Source organism: Ranitomeya imitator, chromosome 4 (assembly GCF_032444005.1).
Source record: "Ranitomeya imitator isolate aRanImi1 chromosome 4, aRanImi1.pri, whole genome shotgun sequence".
NCBI classification, from domain to species: Eukaryota; Metazoa; Chordata; class Amphibia; order Anura; family Dendrobatidae; genus Ranitomeya; species Ranitomeya imitator.
The window spans coordinates 194,989,146-195,015,559 of record NC_091285.1 but is presented as its reverse complement, the minus strand read 5'-3'; the positions used below and the strand labels follow the sequence as shown (position 1 = coordinate 195,015,559).

Here is a 26,414-nt window from a genome sequence, read left to right as displayed (position 1 = left end):
GGCTTATACTCGAGTCAATAAGTTTTCCCAGTTTTTTGTGGCAAAATAAGGGGGGGGGTCGGCTTATACTCGGGTCAGCTTATACTCGAGTATATACGCTATGTGATAACATACATTATAAATTTAAATCTTGCCTTCATGAGTGTAAAACCATTAAGCAGAGTCTTTGGGGTGGTACTGTATTCTTGTCAAGTCACAGAGTCATCTATTGGTTTGGTGAAATCAGTGCAGACATCTTGGCGATCCAATACATACACTTGCAGGATCCAGGCTTGGTTATGTGCATGACAGACAGATGCGTTATGAGCCTAGATCATGCAAGTGAATGCACTGGATTTCAAAGGTCGCAAGACTGAAGCGACAAGAAGGAATGGGATTTTTTTTTCCCAAAAAAAAAAAAAAAGATGACTGTCAGACTGTACCGCCCTGATGACTCACGACAGCAGTTTTACAAACACGGAGGTAAGTTTTTAAGTTATGACTATCAGACAACCAGAAAACATAGCTTGGCTACAAACCCCATTGTAATGATCATGTAATTACCTATAGAATCATGAAGTTAGGTTAATAGCCGATTTTCTGATGTCAGGCTCCCTTTAAATGCATATATTTTTGATTGAAAATTTTTGCAGTTTGGTTGTGTTACGAATTTTGCACAGTTTGCCTGTTATAGCCTGTGTTGTGTATTGTTGGTGCAAAATGAGTCAGAAGCCATCAGTGAGTTTGTTCCGATGGAAAAGGATCACTTGTCTTTATTCTTTTGAGCTCATTCAATATGCAATGAAAGTAAATCTGTCATGCCAGTCTTTTACCAGTTTAAAAAAAAAAAAAAAAGACTGTGCACTGTACATCCCAAGGAGTTGGAAAATGAATTTCCAGGACAAAAATACAAAATCATAGCTTTTGAGACATTAATAATAAAAAAACAAATCAATTTATTTTTTAGCAGAGTTATTCACATTTCAAATTTAAAAATGGTTAAAAAAAAAAAAAAAAAAAAAAAAAAATCACAAAAATCACACAATGTGCACCCAATTTTACATTGTTTAGGCAAATCTTTTTGCAGTCGTCATCACTAAAATGCACAGTAACAGACATTAACATTTACAATGTTTTACATAAACAGCACCAGGTTCCACTGCTCAGGAAAATAGGCTTGTTATTTGCTAGGTTGGCCAGAGCCTTACATTTTCCAATAATCGGCTAAAATGACACAATAAGAAATTTGTTGACAGAGGACCCAATAGTTCTCCAGACGTGTTCACTTTAGCAAATGCATTTTCAATAAAACATTATTCCTGGCATATAATTAGATTTTTCAATATTCTGTTCCTCTTCTACTCTACTGGGAAATGTATGAATAAATAAACAACTGGGTTTCAAAATATCTTTCATCCATAGGGGTTATTCCTACAGATTGTGACAATCCATTCAATGATGCTGACCACAATTGTTCAATGAAAAACAAAATATAGCATGTGACAATTTATCAGCTGCCGGCATTACAGGAAAGATATATATCTTTGTACCGTGTTAGCCAGTAGATAGAAAAAAAATTTAGATTTGAGAAAGTTGTGTGTGAAGTTATTACTTTCATGGTGAAATACAAATAACTTGAAATTTATACAGCAAAAATGATTCTGGAGAAGAGGAAATAAATCTCCAAACATTTGAAGGAGTTGGTCAATTTAGTTTTACTGAACAAATTTGATTTGGATGTTGTTATTTTCTAGCACTGACATATGAGCACAGTACAGGTTCTCCTTCTATATTGGCTAGTGCAGCCTATCTACAAAAGGGCAGCTTGTGGAGAGGCATGTCCCCAATCCTGTGATCTTCCTCCTCCAATGGAAAAACACTGCACGTGTAAGCCATTTTTCTTTTTTAGGATAGATGGACATGTTTAGTCACATGCTCATCAGTCAGCAGCCATTTTGGGAAGAGCAGCATGGTGAGCAAAACTGAGAAACTAACACATACGTTAGCAAGTCCCACAGAATCATGTCTCCACATGGCCAACCAAAAACGTTCTATAAGTCACTGGTAAATGGGAGAAATGTTAGTTTCCTTAAATAGTGGAGCATTTGCTAGCTAAAGAATTAGGCCTGAAAAGCGACAATGTGATAAAATTAGATTTAGGGTTTAAAGGGGCATAATAATGACATGTTATTTTATTCACACATTTCTTGTAGACATAACAGAAGAATGGGACAACTCCGAGTTCATAGAAAAGTTACTCCCGTCTTTCAATTTTCTGATTAATACATTTACTAACACAAATTAAAATGAACGAACAGCTCGGCATATCAAAACTATCCTTTTATCATCTTATAGCTGATCAATAGCATGACAAAATTGGTGTAGCTACATCAGCTGTCTTGTCAACAACTTTCAAAAATAATGGGACATTTGTTTCATTGGTCTTTGGAAGAAATACCTATACACTGCTTAATGATAGCATTACATGTGACCGGTCCTGTACAACCAGTTTGTGAATCGTAAAGTAATAAATCCTTTAAGCAGTTCTAATAAGGTTAAGAGGAACCACCTTCTATGAAACAAGGGAAATTAACTTGGTTATTTTTGACCAGTAAAACTAAGCTTCTCAGATCATCATTCACCTCATCAATATTCAGCAAGACCAAGGAGTTTATTGGCCCAGAACTTAAGTATTAAACAACATTTTAGAGGTTAAAGGTTTAAAAGCTCCTACAAATATAGGTATGTCTTCACAGTTCTTAAAAATCATTATGTCCCAAAGCCTCAATAGACAGGTAATTAGGTAATCGGAAGCAATCGATAAAGTACTGAAGGTAGTCAACACTCTGACGTTTTGAGAACGCCGCTGTTCTCTAGTCATGGACTAATATCCTCCAACAATAGTTGGCATGTCATACTTAAATCTAAAGCTCTGACAGGTCATGTCAACATCTGTCAACTTAGGTCACCAATGCTAAGAGGAATTAAAAATGTTCATGACCAAATAATTGTGACCCAGAGATTGATCCGGTTTCTCCATACAACAAAAGACTATTTCCTTAGAAAGCAATATTTCCTTCTTTGTGAGAATTCTCACATCGTCTAAACTTATAAATAAACAAATCAGCTCTTCCTATGTCCAACACATGCTTAGCTCACAAAATACTGCATACTATTTCATGTTGTTTCAAATGAGTCCACAGTGTCCATCCAAACAGAAGGTGTACTTGGTGACTGAACTGGAATAGGTCTAATATCTAGAATCTGTCTCTCAAGAACATGATTGCGATGATACATTTCTAGATAACTTGCCTGGATCTCCTTCTGATACCTTAGTACTTTATCTTTTTCTTCTTTCCATATTTTCCTTTCATTCTCAAAATTCAGCATCTGTGCGTCATTCTGACGTCTCTCTAGCATCAACTCAGCCTTCAGCCTTTCTAAATCTGAAGCTTCTGAACCCTTACTGTCATCTATACTAGAGTTATTTCCTTGAGTATTTGTTAGATCTTTTTCCTTGGAAACTTCCAAAGCCTGAAGACGAGCTCTTAAGTCTGTAGACTCTTTTTCTTTCTCTCTTGCCGTAGCTTTTGCTTCCCGAAGTTGCGTCTTCATTAAGAATACTTCCCCCATTTTCTGTGTAATCTCAGCTTGGCAGTCTCTAAGCTGTTGTTTCAGGAGAGAAATCTCACCAGCCTTCTGAGAAATCTACAAAATGGAATGAACAAAAATTATTGAGTAACGCAATGATGTACAGTAGAAGTTCAAAACTATTTTATAGTGTAACAAGAGTATACAAAAATTCGTCTCTGTCAGGAGGGCCTTTCTGGTGAGGTGCCCATTTGGTGTCATATGGCAGAGCTGGGAGGTCACAGCTTTCACGCAAGTTATATCCTGCAGTGGCCTTTCTATAGTTGTATGATTCTCCATTTTAGCAACATAACTTAGTAGTTTAATGTTCTACTAGGTTCAGAAGAGAAACTTTAAACTGAAATTAGATAATGTTTAACCTTTCTTACCACATCTAGTCTTGACCATCCAGACCAGGTGAGGATTTTAAAAATCCGACATGAGTCACTTCATGTGGTGATAACTTTGGAATGCTTTTTACAAACCCATCTATTCTGAGAATGCTTTTTTCATGACATATTGCTCTTTTGCTTAGCTGATAAATATAATTTGCTATTATTTAGGTTAACTAAATAAAATATTAGAAGTTTGTCATTTTGAAAAATTAGCAATTTTTTAATACTTTACATTTCTACTGTCCTGAAACTAGATAGTCATGAAACATGAAATGGTTAACCCCTTCCCGACCTTTGACGCCACGTAGGCGTCATGAAAGTCGGTGCCAATCCAACCTATGACGCCTAAGTGGCGTCATGGAAAGATCGCGTCCCTGCAGATCGGGTGAAAGGGTTAACTCCAATTTCACCTGATCTGCAGGGACAGGGGGAGTGGTACTTCAGCCCAGGGGGCTTCACCCCCCCCCCCCCCCCGTGGCTACGATCGCTCTGATTGGCTGTTGAAAGTGAAACTGCCAATCAGAGCGATTTGTAATATTTCACCTAATGGCGGGCGCATGCGCAGTGCGCCCGCCGAATCTGCCGGCCGGCAGATTCGTTCCAGGTATATTTTGATCACTGTGATATAACCTATCACAGTGATCAAAATAAAAAAAAATAGTAAATGACCCCCCCTTTATCACCCCCATAGGTAGGGACAATAATAAAATAAAGAAAATATTTTTTTTTTCGTTTTCCACTAGGGTTAGGGTTAGAACTAGGGTTAGGTTATGTGCACACGGTGTGGATTTGGCTGCGGATCCACAGCAGATTGGCCACGGATCCGCAGCGGATTGGGCGGGGATCCGCAGCAGATTGGCTGCTGCGAATTCGTAGCAGTTTTCCATCAGGTTTACAGTACCATGTAAACCTATGGAAAACCAAATCCGCTGTGCCCATGGTGCGGAAAATACCACGCGGAAAAGCTGCGTTGTATTTTCCGCAGCATGTCAATTTTTTGCGGATTCCGCAGCGTTTTACACCTGTTCCTCAATAGGAATCCGCAGGTGAAATCTGCACAAAAAACACTGGAAATCCGCTGTAAATCCGCAGGTAAAACGCAGTGCCTTTTACCTGCGGATTTTTCAAAAATCGTGCGGATAAATCTCACACGAATCCGCAACGTGGGCACATAGCCTTAGGGTTAGGGTTTAAATTAGGGCTAGGGTTGGAAATAGGGTTAAAAAGAGGCTTGTGGTTAGGGTTATGGATAGAGTTGAGGGTGTGTTGGGGTTAAAGTTGTGGTTAGGGTTGGGATTAGGGTTAGGGTTGGGATTAGGGTTAAGGGTGTGTTGGGGTTAGGGTTGTGGATAGGGGTATGTTGGGGTTAGGGTTGTGATTAGGGTTATGGCTACAGTTGGGATAAGGGTTAGGGGGTGTGTTGGGGGTTAGCGTTGAAGTTAGAATTGAGGGGTTACCACTGTTTAGGTACATCAGGGGTCTCCAAACGCAACATGGCGCCACCATTGATTCCAGCCAATCTTGCGTTCAAAAAGTCAAATTGTGCTCCCTCCCTTCCGAGCCCCGACGTGCGCCCAAACAGTGGTTTACCCCGACATATGGGGTACCAGCGTACTCCGGACAAGCTGGGCAACAACTATTGGGGTCCAATTTCTCCTGTTACCCTTGCAAAAATAAAAAATTGCTTGCTAAAACAATTTTTGAGAAAAGAAAAATTATTTTTTATTTTCACGGCTCTGCGTTATAAACTTCTGTGAAGCACTTGGGGGTTGAAAGTGCTCACCACACATCTAGATAAGTTCCTTGGGGGGTCTAGTTTCCAAAATGGGGTCACTTGTTGGGGTTTCTACTGTTTAGGCACATCAGGGGCTCTGCAAACACAACGTGATGCCCGCAGACCAATCCATCAAAGTCTGCATTTCCAAAGTCACTACTTCCCTTCCGAGCCCCGACGTGTGCCCAAAAAGTGGTTTACCCCCACATATGGGGCATCAGCATACTCAGGACAAACTGGACAACAACTTTTGGGGTCCAATTTCTCCTGTTACTCTTGTGAAAATAAAAAATTGTAGGCTAAAAAATAATTTTTGAGGAAAGAAAAATTATTTTTTATTTTCACGGCTCTGCGTTATAAACTTCTATGAAGCACTTGGGGGTTTAAAGTGGTCACCGCACATCTAGATTAGTTCCCTGGGAGGTCTAGTTTCCAAAATGGGGTCACATGTGGGGGAGTTCCAATGTTTAGGCACACAGGGGCTCTCCAAACGCGACATGGTGTCCGCTAACGATTGGAGCTAATTTTTCATTCAAAAAGTCAAATGGCACTCCTTCCTTTCCGAGCCCTGCCGCGTGCCCAAACAGTGGTTTACCCCCACATGTGAGGTATCAGTGTACTCAGGAGAAATTGCCCAAACAATTTTAGGATCCATTTTATCCTGTTGCCCATGTGGAAATGAACAAATTGAGGCTAAATGAAATTTTTTGTGGAAAAAAAAAGTACTTTTTCATTTTTTCAGATCAATTTGTGAAGCACCTGGGGGTTCAAAGTGTTCACTATGCATCTAGATAAGTTCCTTGGGGGGTCTAGTTTCGAAAATGGGGTCACATGTGGGGGAGCTCCAATGTTTAGGCACATAGGGGCTCTCCAAACGCGACATGGTGTCCGCTAACGATTGGCGCTAATTTTTCATTCAAAAGTCAAATGGCGCTCCTTCCCTTCTAAGCCTTGCTGTGTGCACAAACAGTGGTTTGTGACCAAATATGAGGTATCGGTGTACTCAGGAGAAGTTGTCCAACACATTTTAGGATCCATTTTATCTTGTTGCCCATGTGAAAATGAAAAAATTGAGGCTAAAATAAATTTTTTGTGAAAAAAAAGTACTTTTTCATTTTTACGGATCAATTTGTGAAGCACCTGGGGGTTCAAAGTGCTCACTATGCATCTAGATAAGCTCCTTGGGGGGGTCTAGTTTCCAAAATGGGGTCATTTGTGGGGAAGCTCCAATGTTTAGGCACAAAAGGGCTCTCCAAACGCGACATGGTGTCCGCTAAAGATTGGAGCCAATTTTTCATTGAAAAAGTCAAATGGCGCTCCTTCCCTTCAGAGCCCTGTCGTGCGCCCAGACAGTGGTTCCCCCCCCCACATATGAGGTATCAGCGTACTCAGGACAAATTGTACAATAACGTTTGGGGCCAGTTTTTCTTTTTACCCTTGGGAAAAAAAAAAATTGTTGCCAAAACATCATTTTTGTGACTAAAAAGTTAAATGTTCATTTTTTCCTTCCATGTTGCTTCTGCTGCTGTGAAGCACCTGAAGGATTAATAAACTTCTTGAATGTGGTTTTGAGTACCTTGAGGGGTGCAGTTTTTAGAATGGTGTCACTTTTGGGTATTTTCAGCCATACAGACCCCTCAAACTGACTTCAAATGTGAGGTGGTCCCTAAAAAAAAATGGTTTTGCAAATTTCATTGTAAAAATGAGAAATCGTTGGTCAAATTTTAACCCTTATAACTTCCTAGCAAAAAAAAAAATTTGTTTCCAAAATTGTGCTGATGTAAAGTAGACATGTGGGAAATGTTATTTATTAACTGTTTTGTGTCACATAACTCTCTGGTTTAACAGAATAAAAATTCAAAATTTGAAAATTGCAAAATTTTCTAAATTTTAGCCAAATTTCCATTTTTTTTCACAAATAAACGCAAAAATTATTGACCTAAATTTACCACTAACATGAAGCCCAATATGTCACGAAAAAACAATCTCAGAACCGTTAGGATCCGTTGAAGCGTTCCCGAATTATTACCTCAAAGGGACACTGGTCAGAATTGCAAAAAACGGCCAGGTCATTAAGGTCAAAATAGGCTGGGTCATGAAGGGGTTAAAAGCAACAACATTTCGCATCTGTCTGCTTTACGTCAGCATCATAATTGAAACATACTCTTCGGTTGTTAGAAGGCTTAAACGTTTAGCAGCAATTCTTTCATTTTAATAATTTTTTTTTTTTTTTTTTAAGGATAACTTCACACTTGAAAGGGCCTTTTATTGCTTAGGCTACGTTCACATTAGCGTTGCGCCGCCGTTGCGTCGGCGACGCAGCGGCGACGCGCCCCTATGTTTAACATAGGGGACGCGTGCGTTGTTTTGGTGGCGTTTTTCGCCACGTGCGTCGTTTCCGACGCTAGCGTCGGACGCAAGAAAACGCTACATGTAGCATTTTCTGTGCGTCCGATTTTCGTCAAAAACGACGCACGCGTTGCAAAACGCGCGCGTTTTTGCGCGCGTTTGCGCGCGTTTTTACGTGCGTCGCGCGTTGCGTCGCCGACGCAGGGCGGCGCAACGCTAGTGTGAACCTAGCCTTATATGCAAAAAGAAAAACAAAAAAACAACTTTTAAAACTGCATCCCTCAAAGCATTCAAAAGTGCATTACGGAAATGTTAAAGCCCTTCAAGAGCTTACACAAAGTGACATTGAAAAAATTAAAATTTTTCTCCTCTGAAATGTTGCTTTAGCCAATATTTTTGCCATTTTCAGAAGAGTTACAAGAGAGAGTGGACTCCAAATTTTGATATACAATTTCTCCTAAACATGGCAATACCTTGTATGTGGTCGAAAACTAAAGGGAACACGGCAGGACTTTGAAAGAGAAAATTATCCAACAATTTGATATGGAATTGTCCCAAATGTGACTATACCACCCATGTGTGGATGAAATTATGGTTTGGGCGCATAGTAGGCTTGGAAAGGAAGGATCGTCATTTGACTTTTGTAGTGCAGATATTTTTTAAATAGTTTGTGGGAGCCATTTGCGGAACCACTAGTGTGACAGAACAGCAGGAAAAAAGTTATCCATTTTGGAAACATATGTGATAATTTTTAGCCCACTGGTATATTCCAGAAATACTGATGTTGCAGAGTGAAAATTGTAAATATTCCATTGTAGTGCATACTATATTGTGCCCGGCTTATGCATCTTAAGACATAAACCCCATAGTTTATTAAATGGGTTTTTCCTGCTACAGCAAAGCCATATATCGGATTTTTCGGACTATAAGACGCACCTTACAATAAGATGCACACCAGGTTTAGACAGCAGAAAATAGGAACAACATTTTTCCTACTAATACTTCCCTGGTGGTGTAAAGTAGAGAGGTCATTATCACTAATTTTCATGTCCCAAGGTAGAATAGGAAGGTAATAAATCTATTGTCTCTCTGCAATGTGTATATACGCTACAGTTTACAATCACTATATGCAGTGCTCTCTATCAGAATAACGAAGTTCATTGTAGCAATTACTACCTCGCTTTTTATTATAGCTGACAATCAATTCGATCCCCCTACCTCTGGCCCATTATATGATATAAGGGACCTTGACTAGAGAGTTTATCCAACCTATATAATACCCTGTTACCAGCATACTGGGACTTTAGTGGCTCACAGCTGCACTGCAAATATTAAAGCTGATCAGCATGCATCATTGATCCAATATACATTCTGTTTAAATACTGAGTATATGATGACTTTTAATATTAATTTTAATATGAAGCACAAAAAAACCCTTTACAAATATATTGTATATAATAAATAAAAGCTATATTTTAATCACATACCTATTCCCTCTTTGCTTTCCCTACATTAAAAACACATACAGACAAACACCTCTCTAACAAGCACATGTGCATACACTATACATTACCACAGCTTGCAGTTCATGATCGGGGCCTGAACGGATACTGCATGAGCTGAGCAGCCAAAGGACCTTGCACACAATTAATTCAAGGACCTTCCAGGTCATGTGATCAATCACAACCTGAGAGGTCCTTGAATTACTCGAAGGTCTTTCAGTTGCTCAGCTCATGCTGTCTCCCTTCAAGTCCCGGCAGCTACCTCTCCTGCTCTGCATTGATCACAGACCGGGGGAAGAACAGCTCTCTCTGTGATCGAGAAGAACGCAGTGTCAGTGCTTTCCTCCATCACAAGAAGCTGTCTCCTGACTATAAAATGCACACACTGTTTAACAATAGTTTTGCTTGGTAAAACAAAAAAAAAATGCCTTATAGTCCGAAAAATACAACATTTGGACGTCATCAGCAGTTTGGACACACTGCAAGAGCATGGATTTTGAGGAATTTATTTTTTGGGAACCATGTCATTTTTCCATAGTTTTTGAGTCACCAGCAACTTTGGACAGATGCAAGAGCTGAGTGGAGGCTTGTTTCTTTGTGTGAGGAGTTGAAGTTTGTATAATTACAATTTTATGTATATAACTTTTTTTACTGCTTTTGATTCTAGATTCACATTGATCGTGTGCTTTATTCTGAGAATTTACATTGGGGTTTATATCTAAATCCCTGAAAATGTAGTTTAGACAGAATCATTCAGTATAAAGGGGTAAAGTCATTTTGCAATCCATGTGGCCTCTGTTACAGTAGAGTTCCACCTTTTCAGACACACGTTTTCTGGACATGGAAAATCCCAAGTACGTTTACAATTTTTTTTTGTTTTTACATTAAAAAAGACTTCAGTTAGTACACTACAGAACTTTGACACTTAAAGGGGATTCTCATCTCCAAGTTCCCATCCGAATAGGTGTAATAATAATATTAACAAATACCGCCAATGTAATATAGTTTTTCTGATTTGCTATGTCTCCTTCCTTATGTGCAGGCATTGCAGGACCTTAGGTTTCCATGGTTATATCCACTGATAAAATAACAGCTGCTTGCCTAGTGCTCGTAACCATGGATACCCAAGGTCCTGCTATGTCTGCACAATAGGAAAGAGACATGGCGAATAAACCAAACAACTATACTACATTTTTAATTGGAAGTATTTGTTATTATTACATCTACTACATATTGGGATAGGTTCTTGGAGAAGGAAATACCCCTTTAAAACTATAATTGGAGGTAGCATGTGCGTTTTGCAGTGCATCAGTTTCACAATGACCTATGCTTATTAGAGGGCCAAAAGGCCATCATAGCTGACAGAACCTTATACCATTGCTTGGCCTCAAGTTGTTACAGCAACCATCAGCTCCTTGTGATTGTGTTGTGCAGGCCAATTGGTTAAAATGGGGAGCCCCCATGGTCTCACAACCATCGAGATGTTATACAAGCTTCATTGTCAGTTAAGCCAAGCTCCTGGCGGTGATTGTATGGGCTCTGCTCCTGTCATATGATCACCATGACGTACCTGTATGTCATATTGCAGGAAATCCTTCCTGATTATGACATACATGCATGTCAAATTTCAGAAATGGTGTTAAACATTTTGGAAAGGACTATAACCTATGGTGAGGCCCAGACATCATTATGTTCTGGCTTATGATGCACACAGAAAATGATTGAGAAATTATGGACTAAAGGACACATTTATACAATTTTCGGTCTTCCTGGATGTTATCTAACTTTCGGCAGTAGTTGAAACTAAAGAGTACTAGTGGCACCAATGATAATCACAATATCTGTGGAAGTTGACACTATGATCCTTATCACTTTTACCTGGCTCAGGATGATGCAACAGGAGCTTGGCTTAATAGAACTCGACTTTGCACCACACCACAAAGCAGGGTTTTGCAGTTGTTAAGCCAAACATCCGACTCCTCAATTTCCCTGACTCCTGACTTAGACTCCGACTCCACAGCACTGGTCACTACTGAGCATGTACATAAAGTGGAGCACAGATTCATCTCCACTAAAAGCAGAAATCATTAGATCAGGAACAGAACAAACATTTACAGGACATTTCATAACTTTCCCAAATGCTTAAGAAAAATTTACAGCACATCCTGCATTGAACTACCGAACCCAATTTATTATATATTTTTGGAGTCTGTCCATTTTATACGGACTCCACAGCCCTGCCACAAAAGACACAATTGCACCAATAATGATTCAGCACTTCCCTAAGAAGTGATTAAAAACTAAACCTTTTTGTGTACACCATGTGAATACAGCCGAGCATCATTGAGATTTAACACTATTCTCTCTGGACTAGACTTTACTGAGTAACTGAAAGGCAGTGATTTCATAAATATTTTGGGCAGTAAACTAAAGGAGAGGTAGTCTAGGCTGCCATCAGCAAACCGTAGTGGCCAAGGGGACAACTTCTACCAGCGCCGTTTGTCTACCAAGGTTACATGCTTCATTTGGTAAAAACCAAGCTATTGCACAAAATCCTGAGGACAAAAAAAAAAAAAAAAAAAAGGAGCTGCGTGCAAGAGATTTCTGAAATCTTAGTATTTGCTGGTACTAAAAAATGCTGAAAAAAACGCAACGTGTGAACTTAGCCTAACACACATTAGTAGGCCAATCCGGTTGAAATCAGCAAGTTTGGCAGAAGTTTTTTTTTTTAGGTTTATGGCCACATTATGCAAAAAAAATATATATTCAAGTCAAGAAAAAAAAATAATGCAAATAATAACAGAAAAAATAAGATTACAATAATACATCACAGCGAATTCTCCTACCTCCCATTTTGACTCTTCAAGTTTTGGAATAAGGTTTTCAGTCTGGGCCGGCTGTTTTTGTCTTAGTTGCTCACACTCAGTCTTTACAGAGTTCAGTTCCTCGTGAAGACGCTTTTTCTCCTGCTGTACTTTATAAAGTTGCAACTGTAAGGCTCGTTGGCTACGCAGTGCCTGCTGAGAGATCTGCTGGAGCTTGGCTATGTACATCTGTTTTAATTCATCAAGTTCTTCCATCCAAAGACGACGCTTGTCTTCAAATACCTGCAATGTGGGTAGATAAATAGACATTGTAATGGTATTAAAATGTTGCTTGTATATACATTTACTAAACACAAACCTGCATAAAATAAACTAACAGAAAAACTCAGCTATAGCCAAGATTGAAGGGTCAAGATGTTACTCATCAAAGGCAGCAGTTTAATGGAAAGATTGGCCAAATGAAAAATCAAGCTATTCCTCAGATTAACGTGCTCACCTCAGATTAACGTGCTCACCTCAGATTAACGTGCTCACCTCAGATTAACGTGCTCACCTCAGATTAACGTGCTCACCTCTTAAAACTGGCAAAATTATGCACTGCACTTACATGTACTCTGACTCACCTGAGTAAAAGGATCATCTTTGTCACTTGTACTCCTTCTCAGCTGTCTTAGCTCCAGACCCTTTTCATTTAGCCTTTCTTCCAGCTGACGGGCTACATCTTCTACAGACTGAGAGTACTCATATGGAGGAGGAGGTTCCCCAGAACACTGTAGACGACTCAAAGTTGCCATACTCTTGCAGGATAGTGGCTTCTTGTCTCCAGATACCACGTCTCGAACCCCTTTGGATGCTCTGTCTAATGACCCTCCAATATGATTAATATGTCCAGTAGAAGCACTGATCTGACAACGTGCTACACTAAACCCTGGACTATAAGTGTTGAAGCTGTTGATGGAATTTTGCCTGGAATCAGACAAGCTCTCATTCTCTTCATTTTCACTTTCCTGCTGGTTTATATGATGAATGTTGTTTGACTTCAATTGCCCACGACGAGGAGGACTGTTCAGACTCCCTAATGTGTTCAGGCTGCCATTGCTTTTAGATAACTTCTGTCCACCTGAGGAACATAAACTCTGCATGGATACAAAGTTCTTAGTATTTGATGGCTTCAGTGCAGATTGCCCAAAGCGAGACTAAAAAAGAAATATATGAACTTCAGATTATTATTATTATGACAATTATAATGACTGTCACATTGTACGAATATATAAAGATGTCCTACCCATAATAATACCCTAGCTTCATTTTCAGAAAATAGATTTTTTTATACTATGCTGTGTCCATGATTATGGTGGTGGCCATACCAAATTAATCTTTTTGCATAGAGAATGAATTCATTATAGCCACCCCATGATCATGTACAAAAAGTGTCAAAAAAGCTAGCATAAGAAAATAAAAACAGAATAGGAAACAAAAAAAAAGTGCTATCCGGAAATGCATACAAAATTTCCCACAGGAGATTTGCACTGCGAATAAGCCTCCTTACCTTGACAAGCCAGAGCTGGTATGTCACGCTCCATAAGGAGAAACCTTAGCCCTTAGACCTCATGCCAGAGCCTTTCACCTAGCCATATCAGATCTCATACGATGAACTGACAAGGGCCAATAGCCCGAAACACCATGTCTGCAAATCAAGATACTGATTTGGCTTTCATCCTAAGTCATATTGCAAGACTTGTTAAAGGGTAGATTGTGACTTGTAGGATCGCTACTTCCAACAGATGGCGCTATATAGAGTTTAAGTCCGCTCTCTCTCTGAAGAGGCAATTTGCATATAAAATATCTGGAAATGGTGACATATTGCCTAACTTCATTTTATCTTTATAATTTAAGGTTGCTTGGTCATTTTGCCATATCACAAGACAGTGGAACTTTAAATAAACACTTTAATAAGATACTTATAAGACGTAGAAACAGAGAGCACATACAGCACTGCCTGGCAGACACCAAATCAAAATTTGAAGGTGCCAAATACCACTTCTGCAGTTCTAAAAAGAACAAGATTAAGAGCAGAAGAGCCAGTCAGCAGTTCTCCATCAGAGTCTTTATGGATGTGTTAAAGCAGTTTATGTTACAAATATACCTAAAACAACAGCAGTGTAAATTTAGAAGAATTGACAATTTAATGTGAAATACAGAAATTAGCCTGTATGAAATATAAGGCAATGACCTTTTCAAAACGTCCCCTTTCTGGAAGCGAGCTTTTGCTAAAGTCGGTCCCTCGGCAATCTTTGTGGTATAGAACTGGATAGTCATTCTCTCCTCCATCCACGCTGCGCTCTCTTCGGAATACCAACCCCGAGGATAGCTTTTTGCCACTTTTACCATCTTTCTTTGTGATACTCAAATAGTTAAGCAGTTCTCGTTGATTTAGACCTTTCTCGAATATATTTCCAGGACTGTGTGAATCTGAGAGAGGCTTGAAGTCCAAGTTAATGTCATCTGGTGAGAAGTCATGTTTCTCTATCAGGCTGCTCACACTACCCATGTTGCACCTGTAAGAAACGTCGGAATTGAAAGATCGGAGATGATGGTTCCTAGAGTCACAGGACAGGCTGAACGTTTGTGCAGCTGCCATGGAGAATTAGCAAATGTCTTGACGATTCTGTAAAAAGAAATGTACTTTGTTAGCCAGAAGTTTGAAGCACTTGTCATTTCTATATATAGCAGTACGGCAATTGTAATGCCACTGGTCACTTAATACGATGTACTTATCATGGAAGGATCAAGATGTGGAATTTGCATGCTATTTCATACAAATACTCTTCTGAGCTAAAATAGAACATTAGGACTGATCGCCATTTAACTCCCACAGATCTGCCAGCCTCTACAGATCCATCTACTGAATTTGAAACCCTTGAGTATTGAGAAAAAATTAAGAAAGACTGGTCTGAACTCCTGTTAGGTGAAATCCTAAAGCTAGACAAATATTTTTGATCAGCTAAAATATGGCTGATTACATTCATCAGATCATTTGTACAAGAGATCTACGGTAATCGGTATGCCAGATTTCAAGAGGACAGCGGTTGATCTTGTTATTCCCACTGCAATGCCAAGTATTCAAGTTTTTGTTTTTTTTTTAAATCCGCCATCAAGTTGCATATATAAGGGGCCTTTTTACTTAGAGCTAACTTTTTGTGGTCTTTACCAAGGGGACAGCATTTACGTGATTTTCTTGGGGCGTGGGTTTAGGCTACTTTGCATTATAATCTGCAAGCCCCCCCCCCCATACCCGCCACCCCCCGCCTCAGTAAAGACTATACAAATTGTCACTTAATAAAAAGGTCCATATCTCTGCAGCTGTGTGGAGGATTTAAGAAAAACAAACAAACAAAAAAAAAAAACACGTAATAAATCAGGGGAGCAGTAGGAATAAAAAGAAAAAAAACCTGCCCACTTTTGATCTTCAGACAGGTCTTCTCTAACTAGCGGATTAAACACTGTAGCATTACAGCTCTTTTAGACACATAATGAAGCACTGCTTAACAGTACTGTTACATAATGACGTCCTACCTTGCCAACAAAACAAATTAGGATATAAATATTATGTGTACCTTCATTAGCGCTAAGTATGATAATAGGATGTCCAGCATTACCATAACGCTGCTAAATAGAGATTACACGTGTTCTCTTTCCAGTGCTCTCCGAGATCCACATGTGTTCTACCGGTGACTTACCTTTCATCATTAGGAGTTATATTAAGGGGGTGGCTCAGTCTGTGATAAATGAACTTTAATCACCGTATACTAAAGACTTCTAACATATACTTCCATTTTCAAGATCCTCAGAGATGGTTTCGTATATTACAAGCACAAATTGTTGCCAAGCTGCAATACTAGTATACTGGAACCCCAATCTGTAAAACCCTCTCATGCCATAGATGTCTAGGAAGGCAGAAAGACAACGATTGAGAGCTCCAATCCTCCTACAGTTCAAAGATGGAGAGGGTAAACTGCTTCCCTGTAACGTGCTGGTAAAATGTGACTTTTGGGTAGCTATCCTTAAGTAACTGTGGTGCATTGGGGGAGTAAGAGTATGAGCCATCTACCACAGTTTAGTCTTCATTATCCTACACACAAGAAGTAATCATATAGAAGGTTATGGGAATTAGATGAAATGTTACTACAAGATTATGGAGGACGGAAGGAGACATTTAGTCAGTGACAGCTGAAGGCCGCCCACAGAATTTCATGCAGAAAAGTGAACACGTTCTTAAACAGACACCCAGTTACATACAGAATGTTCAAATCCTGCTGGAAAAAAAAAAAAGGAGGAGGATAGGGAAAGATGAAAAATACTCACAAATCAACCAATTTGCTTTTACCCTAAATTGGTTCTCTGATCCACATACAAAAGTATGTAGAAGTGACTACCCACAGAAAAGCGAGATAGTGGGAAAAATAATCTTTTAAACAGGAAACATTTATATAAGAAAAAAAACATTTTCAGCAGGAGATGCATACTGCAGAAAGGAAAAAAAACAAAACTTTTTTTTTATTTTTTTTGCAAATGAGACCCATGTGTGATGACCAAGTAACTTCCAAAAATGTGATTGCTTTTTGGATTTTTTTTTTTAATTTTTTTTTTACAGTCATTGTCTAAACCCAATTTTTTTAAGTCCATAGCAAATAGGTTCCAAAACACTTCCTTCATACTAGTGAACTTGTTTAAGAGCTAGTAAATGGGTATCAAGCTTACACTGGAATGTAATGGTGCAGTCTGCAGAAGCAATGTTTCCATTTGTAGGTATGGCATGGTGGACGCCACCAAAAGAAAGCCAAACCAAGTCCAAAGATTAATAGGAGAGGATTCGGATTTAACCATTCAAGTAAACGGCTTTTCTGGGAGAATGTCTGAAAACCATTTTCTGGATATTTAGGCAGTATCCCACAGTGGGGAGCAGAATATGGATCCAAAATCTTCCCTATGATGACCCGAGGATTTAGGAGAAAGTGGTGCATAATGGGATGTATACCAAAATAATGTTCGATTAAATCGTTACAGGGGGTTATCCTACAAACAAAGTTCATCTTAATCAATAAATCTTGGAATCATAATTTCCACGATTGGATTTGTTAAATAAAATGTTCCTGTGCTGAGATAATCTTATAAAATGTGCCCTTGCTATGTACTGCATCCTGTGCTGTCCTGTCTGTATACCATTTTGCCTCACCCCTAGGCCCAGAGATGTAAGATTAGACCATGTTCCTGCATGGCCATTACACAGTACACAGCAGGGGCACATTTATAAGATTATCTCAGCACAGGAACAGTTTTTTTTTAACCACATCCAATTGTGGAAATTATTATTATTATTATAATAATAATTATTATTATAAGATATATTGATTAAAATCAACTTTAAAATTAGCTTTGTTTGTGGGAAAATCCCTTTAAGTATTAGTGATGAGCGAACGTGCTCGGATAAGGTGTTGTCGAAGCATGCTTGTGTGCAGAGTGACTCTGGCATGCTCAAAAAATATGTTCGAGTCCGTGAGGCTGCATCTCTTGCGGCTGCTGGGCAATTCCTGCATGTTTTGTGGATGTCTAACAGCCACAAGACATGCAGACGCAGGGACTGGGGCATTTTTCAAGCACACCAAAGACATCGGTAAGCACACAAGAATGCTTGCATAACACCTCATCCGAGCACGTTCGCTATTAAGGATCCCATAGATTTAGTATTTTGTCTGAATGAAATGGAAAAGAAATACAGTAACTGAAAAAGCTTCAGCAATTGGGTGGAATGGGTATTTTTTATCTCATAATTAGGTTTTGCAAATTGCAACCATTCAAAGATTTGGAAAAAAGCATAATGGGTTAATGCACCTGTAAGGAGTTCCCAGCACCCAGACTCTTATCACACATTCCTTTACTGATATGGTTTTGTTTAATTAATAAACCAGGAATCCAAACATTAATGTGGAAGCTTGGGTCAGTCCTGCTTGTGGCTGGAATGTGTTGGTTTTACCTCAATTGTCATAGACACAATGGCTAGTCTTCAAGAGAGTCGCAGAGCGAATTCCATGCGTTCCTAGCAGAACAATAATTAATTCACACCACAGGAGGCTCTCCAGCCTTCCTTATGTGCATGTTGGCTTTCCAAGAAGCAAAACACCACTACACATGCCCACCAAGCCAGATTAGCATCTGCCACCATGGATCTAGATCTCCATTCTCATTACATTCAGCTATGCTGGCAGGTTTAATGTACCCCTGATCCAAGAAACAGAAAATATATGCATTTTGTACACTTCTCTCTATACTGAAACTTTTTACCTTCTGTCACACAGAGACAACTTGGATCAGACCATGAAGACGTGTACAATACAGTCTGTACAAGATATCTGGCTTACAGAACTCCAGTGACATGATCAGATTTTACTTATTCCCATTGGGTATACAGCTCTTACATTCGGACCAATTTAATGGTGATCAGATAATGTTTGTGATGAACATTTGGCATATACACTAGGAAAGCTCCCAACATCTATGCTACATGTATCCAGTGTACATGTAAACATATACATACACATCTAAAAAATTAATGGAACACTTAAGCAACACATTGTACTGCCAAGTCAAAGCACACTTCTGTGAAATCAACTTTTCCAGTTATGAAGCAACACCAATTATGAATCAATTTCTGTTGTTTAAATGGAGTAAACAACAAGTTATAGGTAATTAACAAAACCCGACATATTGGATATCCATACACCTTTTAAACTTGCACAAAGCAAGGAGAGTCAGTCCCAAAGACGACATAAATCCTACATAAGAAAAAGGGAACTCCAGACCCATACAAAATCTGAGATCTAATAACCACATATAAAAAGTAAAGTCCGATCAAACATAATTTTATTAAATATATTACAGACCTCAGAAACACTTAATGTACAAATAGTAACAATTTGGACGAGTATACAAATAGGAGAGAGCAAAAAGACAGAATACACGGTGAAGTAAAGCGAATCATCCCTACAAAGGCAGGCCAAAAGGAGTACCTAGCCACTGGAGTACATAGGCTCAAGAACCTGTCACATTGCCCTGAGAGCCACCCGTGTGAACGCATGAAGGGCGGGACCCAGGTTGCCATGCGACGCGTCCGTACATCCGGGTCAAAGGAAAAACTTCCTGTGACGTCACTGGCCCGGACCGCAGCCATAAGGATTACTTCTGAGACGCAGGCAAGTCCGAGATCACACGGCGCATGCGTATCTGGGAGCGCTCAGTAACACAATACAACAGAAAAAGGTACTTTCAAGGCTGAGGATGGAAATCATGTCACGGTGCAGTAACTTAATACAGCATGTATACATAACTAGGGTCCAAGAGATAAAACACACACAATACAATGAAAGATGCCTGATTAACACATTTGTGCACTAGGGATCTATGTGTTATAAAAGTGCCGAATATCAGTTGTTGGAGCGAATCTTGATTGTCATCAGTTCTTTATATAGGAAAAGGGGTTAATAAGGCGATTATTCCCACATCCTCCATATGTAATTCCAGCCTCATTTTGTCGGGATCAACTCCAAGGCGACTCCTAGTGCATCCATAGAGCTGTTGCCAATTATAATAGTGGGTTTGTACAGGCAGGGACAAGGACAACCAAATATACAGGACACTGAGTGAAAAAAATAAAAAATATAAAACACAACATCCAAAAACACTATATTAAAAACCAAAAGGAAGCAGAAGAGAGAGAGAGGGCATCATTACAAGGGAATTAAAGAAATGGGGCGAAAGAAAGCTTTTCGTTCAGACCGTGAGGAGACATGGTACCTAAGGAAACGATCCATCGACACTCAAGCTGCGCCAGAACCCATTTAGGATCACCACCCCGGGTACCACAATGTACCCTATCAATGCCCCGTACCCGTAAACCGGTGGGGTCACAGTTGTGGCGCAGCCTGAAGTGTCCAGGGATCGTTTTGAGGTCAGATGGATCAGTGCAGTTTTTTGCAGCCTGGATGTCCCTCACATGTTCCCTCGTCCGTATCCGTAGCTCACGTGAGGTAAGTCCCACGTAAATGAGCTTACAGGGACATACAGCATAGTAAACCACATATGTGGTACTACAGGAGATGTAGTTCACAATCCGGTAGTCCCTACCCCCATCTGCTGCAGTAAAAGATGTGGCCCGCCCTTCATGCGTTCACACGGGTGGCTCTCAGGGCACACATAAAAGGCTGAGTCGTGCCCGGTGTATCCACACGGCCCCCCGAAGAAGCCCGCAACGCGAAACGCGCGTCGGGGCAGTGCGGATACACGGTGACAGCGTCATCACCTCCCCACATGGGTAAGCTATGATCATAACCGATCGCTGCTTTTTGGCACTTTTTTGCACTAGCACCTTTTTTATCTATATAATACATGTTGTGCAACAAGCAGCTTTGGCTTGTGGTCAGCAGGTATCCGGATTGATTTTTTTCGGCCTGCTACATTAGTGTGACCCCTGCCTTTTGGTTTAATGCGACAGGTTCTTGAGCCTATGTACTCCAGTGGCTAGGTACTTCTTTTGGCCTGTCTTTGTAGGGATGATTCGCTTTACTTCACCGTGTATTCTGTCTTTTTGCTCTCTCCTATTTGTATACTCGTCCAAATTGTTACTATTTGTACATTAAGTGTTTCTGAGGTCTATAATATATTTAATAAAATTATGTTTGATCGGACTTTACTTTTTATATGTGGTTATTAGATCTCAGATTTTGTATGGGTCTGGAGTTCCCTTTTTCTTATAAGTTATAGGTAATTAGCAAGACAACCCCTATAAAGGAGAGGTTCTGCAGGTGATAACCACAGACTATTTCTGTTCTCATCGTGCTGTTTTGGCCACTTTTTTATTTTGTCATTTCTCTCACCCCTAGAGGTACGTAGCATGAGGCGGTGTCTACTGTACAATCCACAGACGTTGTTTCAGTAGTGCAGCTCATCCAGGATGGCACATCAATGTGAGAGGCATCAAAAAGGGTAGCTGTGTCTGTCAGCACAGTGTCTAGAGCATGAAGCAGATACCCAGAGACAGGCCAGTACACCAGTAGACGTGGAAGTGGCCATAGGAGAGCAACAACCCTCTGTGGGGAGGCATTTCTTTGGAGGGCCGTACAACCCTCCATGTGCTAGCCAGAGGTACCCTGACTACCATTAGGTACCGGATTGAGATCCTCAGACTCATTGTGAGCCATATGCAGATGTACTGGGCCCTGCGTTCCTTCTGATACATGACAATGCTAGGCCTCATGTGGCAGAAGTGTGCCTGCAGCTACTGCATGATGAAGGCATTGATGCTATGGACTGGCCTGCCCTTTCCCCAGACCTGAATCCAATTGAGCACATCTATAACATTATGTCTCATTCTATGCATCAAAGCCACACTGCCCCACAGACTGTCCAGGAGTTGACTGATGCTTTTAATCCAGATCTGAGAGGAGATCCCTCAGGAGAACATCCACCACCTCATCAGGACCATGCCCAGATGTTGTAGGGAGGTCACACAAGCATGTAAAGACCACACACACTACTGAGCATCATTTCCTTGTCTTGAGGCATTTCCACTGAAGTTGGATCAGCCTGTAATTTTATTTTTAAGTATCATTCCAAATTCAGACCTCCATGGGATATGAATTTTTATTCACATTGATCATTTTTAGGTTTTATTGTTCTTGATGTATTCCACTATGTAATTAATAAAGATTTGCAACTGGAAAATTTCATTAAGTGATACCTAGGATGTGGTATTTTAGTGATCCTTTATATTTTTGAGCCATATATGCATATGCACACGTGTCTCTCTATCACACTGTACGCATATAACAGCTACATAAATATAATGTGAACAGATCCAATCCTATTTATACATTTACTGAAGTGTGGATGAAAAAGAAGTACACAAGGAAACCCACACAATCATGCTCAGAGCTCATATGGCGCAGTAGGTACTTACACTTGTTAAACGAATGGGAGGATTAATCAGGAAGCAAGAGAGGCTGTTTGAATAGGACACTCCTCATTTCTTGGTAAATCTACAATATACTAGTGTTCACACAAAGGCTGGTAGGTTTATTTAGTACCACACATACAGTTTCACAGCTTGAAATATGTCCTTCATTCATACTGCTATGCATGTATTGATGATGGCTTATTTATTTAAGGGGTAATATACAGCCAGGGTTTCCCATTGTGATTGCTTTCACTGCTGAGCACAGTATGAGGTTATAGGAATGTTGTGTGAGAAATAGATCACAAAAGTGAATGCGCCTCACATTTGTGTAAATATTGTGTTATATCTTTTCATGGAAAAACACTGAAGATATGACACTTTGATACAATGTAAAGTAGTTAATGTACAGCTTGTATAACACTGTAAATTTGATGTGCCCTCAAATTCACCACACAGCCATTAATGTCTAAACCACTGGTAACAAAATTAAGTAAAAATGGCCAAACTGTGCCCAAAGTGTCAATATTTTGTGTGGCCACTATTAACTTAACTCTCATGGGCATGGAGTTCACTAGAGCTACACAGGTTGCCAATGGAATCCTCTTCCTCTCCTCCATGGGGACATCACGGAGCTGGTGAATGTTAGAGACCTTGCGCTACGCCACCTTCCGTTTGAGAATGCCCCACAGATGCTCAATAGGACTGAAGACATGCTTGGCTTGTCTAGTCCAGCACTTTTACCCTCAGTTTCTTTAGCAAGGCAGTAGTTGTCTTGGAGGTGTATATGGGGTCGTTATGTTGGAATACTGCCTGCGGCCCAGTTTTGAAAGGGAAGGGATTTTGCTCTGCTTCATTATGTCCCAGTACATGTTGGCATTCCTGGTTCCCTCAATCAACTGTAGATCCCCACAGCTAGCAGCAGTCATGCAGCTCCAAACCATGACACTCCCAACCACCATGCTTGACTGAAGGCAAGACAATTGTCTTTGCACTCCTCACCTTGTTGCCACCACACACGCTTGACACCGTATGAACCAAATAAGTTAATCTTGGTTTCATCAGACCACAGTACATGGTTTTCAGTAATCCATGTCCTTATTCTGCTTGTCTTCAGCAAACTTGAGGCTTTCTTGAGCATCATCTTTAGAAGATGCTTACTTCTGGGCCGACAGTCATGCAGACCAATTTGATGCAGCCTACGGAGCATGGTCTGAGCACAGAATTGCTTACCCTCCCCCTTTAACCTCTGCAGCAATGCTGGCAGCACTCATATGTCCATTTTGAAAAGACAATCTCTGGATAGAACGCTGAGCACGTGCACTCAACTTCTTTGATTGACCATGACGAGGCCAGTTCTGAGTGGAACCTGTCTTGCTAAACAATTCTATGGTCTTAGCCACCATGCTGCAACTCCGTTTCAGGTGTTGGCAATCTTTGTATATCCTAGGCCATTTTTACGTAGAGCAACAATTCTTTTTTTCAGATCCTCAGAGTGTTCTTTGCTACAAAGTGCCATGTTGAACTTCCAGTGACCAGTATGAGAGAGCGATAACACCACATCTTACACACCTAATCCCCGTGCACAGCTGAGACCTTATAACACTAATGAGTCACATGACACCAGGGAGGGAAAATGGCTAATTGGGCACAAACTGGCATTTTGACTTAGTCGTGTACTCACTTGTTGCCAGCGGTTTAGACATTAATGGCTGTGTGTTGAGTAATTTAGATGGCACACCAAATTTACACAGGTCGTGCAGCAGTTTAGTCGAGTGGTTACTGAAGGTTGTAGGCTTGTTGGAAGAGTTGAGTCTTCCAGTTCTTTTTGAAGGTTTCGATCAGGGGTGAACCTAGCCTCTGCTAGTTGAACGGAAAAATGGCGCCCCCCCCCACATAGTCCCTGCTGGAGGGGGGGTGGGAAGGAGGAAGGGAGGAGGGGGGACGGGCACTTGATCCCGGAGTTTTATAAAAAAAAAAAAAAAACCTAGCAGCGCAAATCCGGTTACCGTATATACTCGAGTATAAGCCGACCCGAGTAGTATAAGCCGACCCCCCTAATTTTGCCACAAAAAACTGGGAAAACGTAATGACTCGAGTATGAGCCTAGGGTGGAAAATGCAGCAGCTACCGGAAAATTTCAAAAGTGAAAATAGATACCAATAAAAGTAAAATTAATTGAGACATCAGTAGGTTAAGCGTTTTTGAATATCCATATTAAATCAGGAGCCTCATATAATGCTCCATAAAGTTTGATGGGCCCCATTAGATGCTCCATATTAAAATATGCCCCATATAATCCTGCATAAAGGGTAATAAGGGCCCCATAAGATGCTCCGTACAGTCACTGCCCCTTAAAGTGCTGCACAAACGTTATGGCCCCATAAGATGCTCCGCACAGCCACTTGCCCCTTATAGTGCTGCACAAGTGTTATGGCCCCATAAGATGCTCCGCACAGCCACTTGCAACTTATAATGCTGCACAAGTGTTATGGCCCCATAAGATGCTCCGCACAGCCACTTGCCCCTTATAGTGCTGCACAAGAGTTATGGCCCCATAAGATGCTCCACACAGCCACTTGCCCCTTATAGTGCTGCACAAATGTTATGGCCCCATAAGATGCTCCATATAAGCACTTGCCCCATATAGTGCTGCACAATTGTTATGGCCCATAAGATGCTCCGCACAGCCACTTGCCCCTTATAATGCTGCACAAGTGTTTTGGCCCCATAACATGCTCCATACAGTCACTTGCCCCATAAAAAAAAAAAAAATCACATACTCACCTCTCTTCGCTCAGGACCCCGGCACTGGCAATATTTACCTGCTCCTCGTGCGGCTCCGTATTCGGCACTGACGTTCAGCAGAGGGCGCGCACTGACTACATCACCGCGCCCTCTGACCTGAGCGTCACTGCCAGAGGACGCTGAAGACGGAGCCGCACTGGAACGAGGAGAGGTAAATATCGCGCAGTGCTGCGCTCCCCCTCCCCGTATACTTACCTGCTCCCGGCGCTGCGTCCCTGCTTCTTCCACCACTGCATCTTCTTCCTGTATTGAGCGGTCATAGTTACCGCTCATTACAGAAATGAATATACGGCTCCACCCCTATGGGAGGTGAAGCCACATATTCAATTCTGTAAGGAGCAGTACCATGTGACCGCTGTGTGCAGGAAGAACTGCAGCACTGGAAGAAGCAGGGATGTCCAGGGACCGCGCTGGGAGAAGGTGAGTATAATACTACAGAATTTGCCGCCCCCTCTCGTGCCGCTTGAGCCAAAGAGCTCAAATAGCCTCATGGTAGCAGCATCACTGGTTTCGATGGTAGGCGAGAGTCTCATGTGTTGGGGTATAGAGTTCCAGAGTAGGGGTGATGTGCGGGGGAAATCTTGTATGCGATTGTGAGAAGAGGAGATAAGAGGGGAGTAGAGAAGGAGTAACAGTGTTTGTAATGCACTGGTCTATCTTTACTTAGATTCCGTTTTTTTGTGTTTTTTTATGTTCTGTGGGACATTGTTCTATTGTTTCAGAATCTCTGAATGGTGACGAGAGGTTTCACAAATTACAGATTCCTGGACTATTGTATTCCTGTCACACTCATCCAGTTGCTTAGGCAGAAGCACCATTTAGAAGGAAATTTCACAACAGTGGCATATGGGTGCATGTCTGTGCTTATAATATGGCCACAAAACTCAGCCTGATGTCCCAATATAACAGTACTATAGGGATGCTGTGTGCCATCCCCATTATTTTTTTTTCTAAAGGGGAAAAAAAATAAATAAATAAATAAATCATTTACAAGTGTCTCTGGAAACATCACACATTTGGGGAGGAGGACCAGCCAATTCCAAGAGCCCTCAGCTGTTTCCCAGCCGGTGATGGGGGATACATTTGTTTTCTCTCCCAGACTTCTACAAAACTTCAAGAAATGAGATCTGTGAATATCCTGTTAAT

General features: G+C 40.7%; 1 protein-coding gene across 1 annotated transcript in view; it reads right to left on the bottom strand.

Annotated features, from left to right (window-relative positions):
* Window positions 1-915: 915 nt before the first annotated feature.
* N4BP3 (NEDD4 binding protein 3) overlaps window positions 916-26,414 on the bottom strand; it is a 54,511-nt gene continuing 29,012 nt past the window's right edge. Inside the window, exons 2-5 of the mRNA XM_069764214.1 lie at window positions 14,688-15,122; window positions 13,078-13,650; window positions 12,476-12,736; window positions 916-3,687 (exon numbers count right to left, since the gene is read on the bottom strand). Of these exons, the coding sequence (XP_069620315.1) occupies window positions 3,157-3,687; window positions 12,476-12,736; window positions 13,078-13,650; window positions 14,688-15,095 (1,773 nt within the window). The 5' untranslated portion in view covers window positions 15,096-15,122 and the 3' untranslated portion in view covers window positions 916-3,156. The remainder of the gene's footprint in view (window positions 3,688-12,475; window positions 12,737-13,077; window positions 13,651-14,687; window positions 15,123-26,414) is intronic.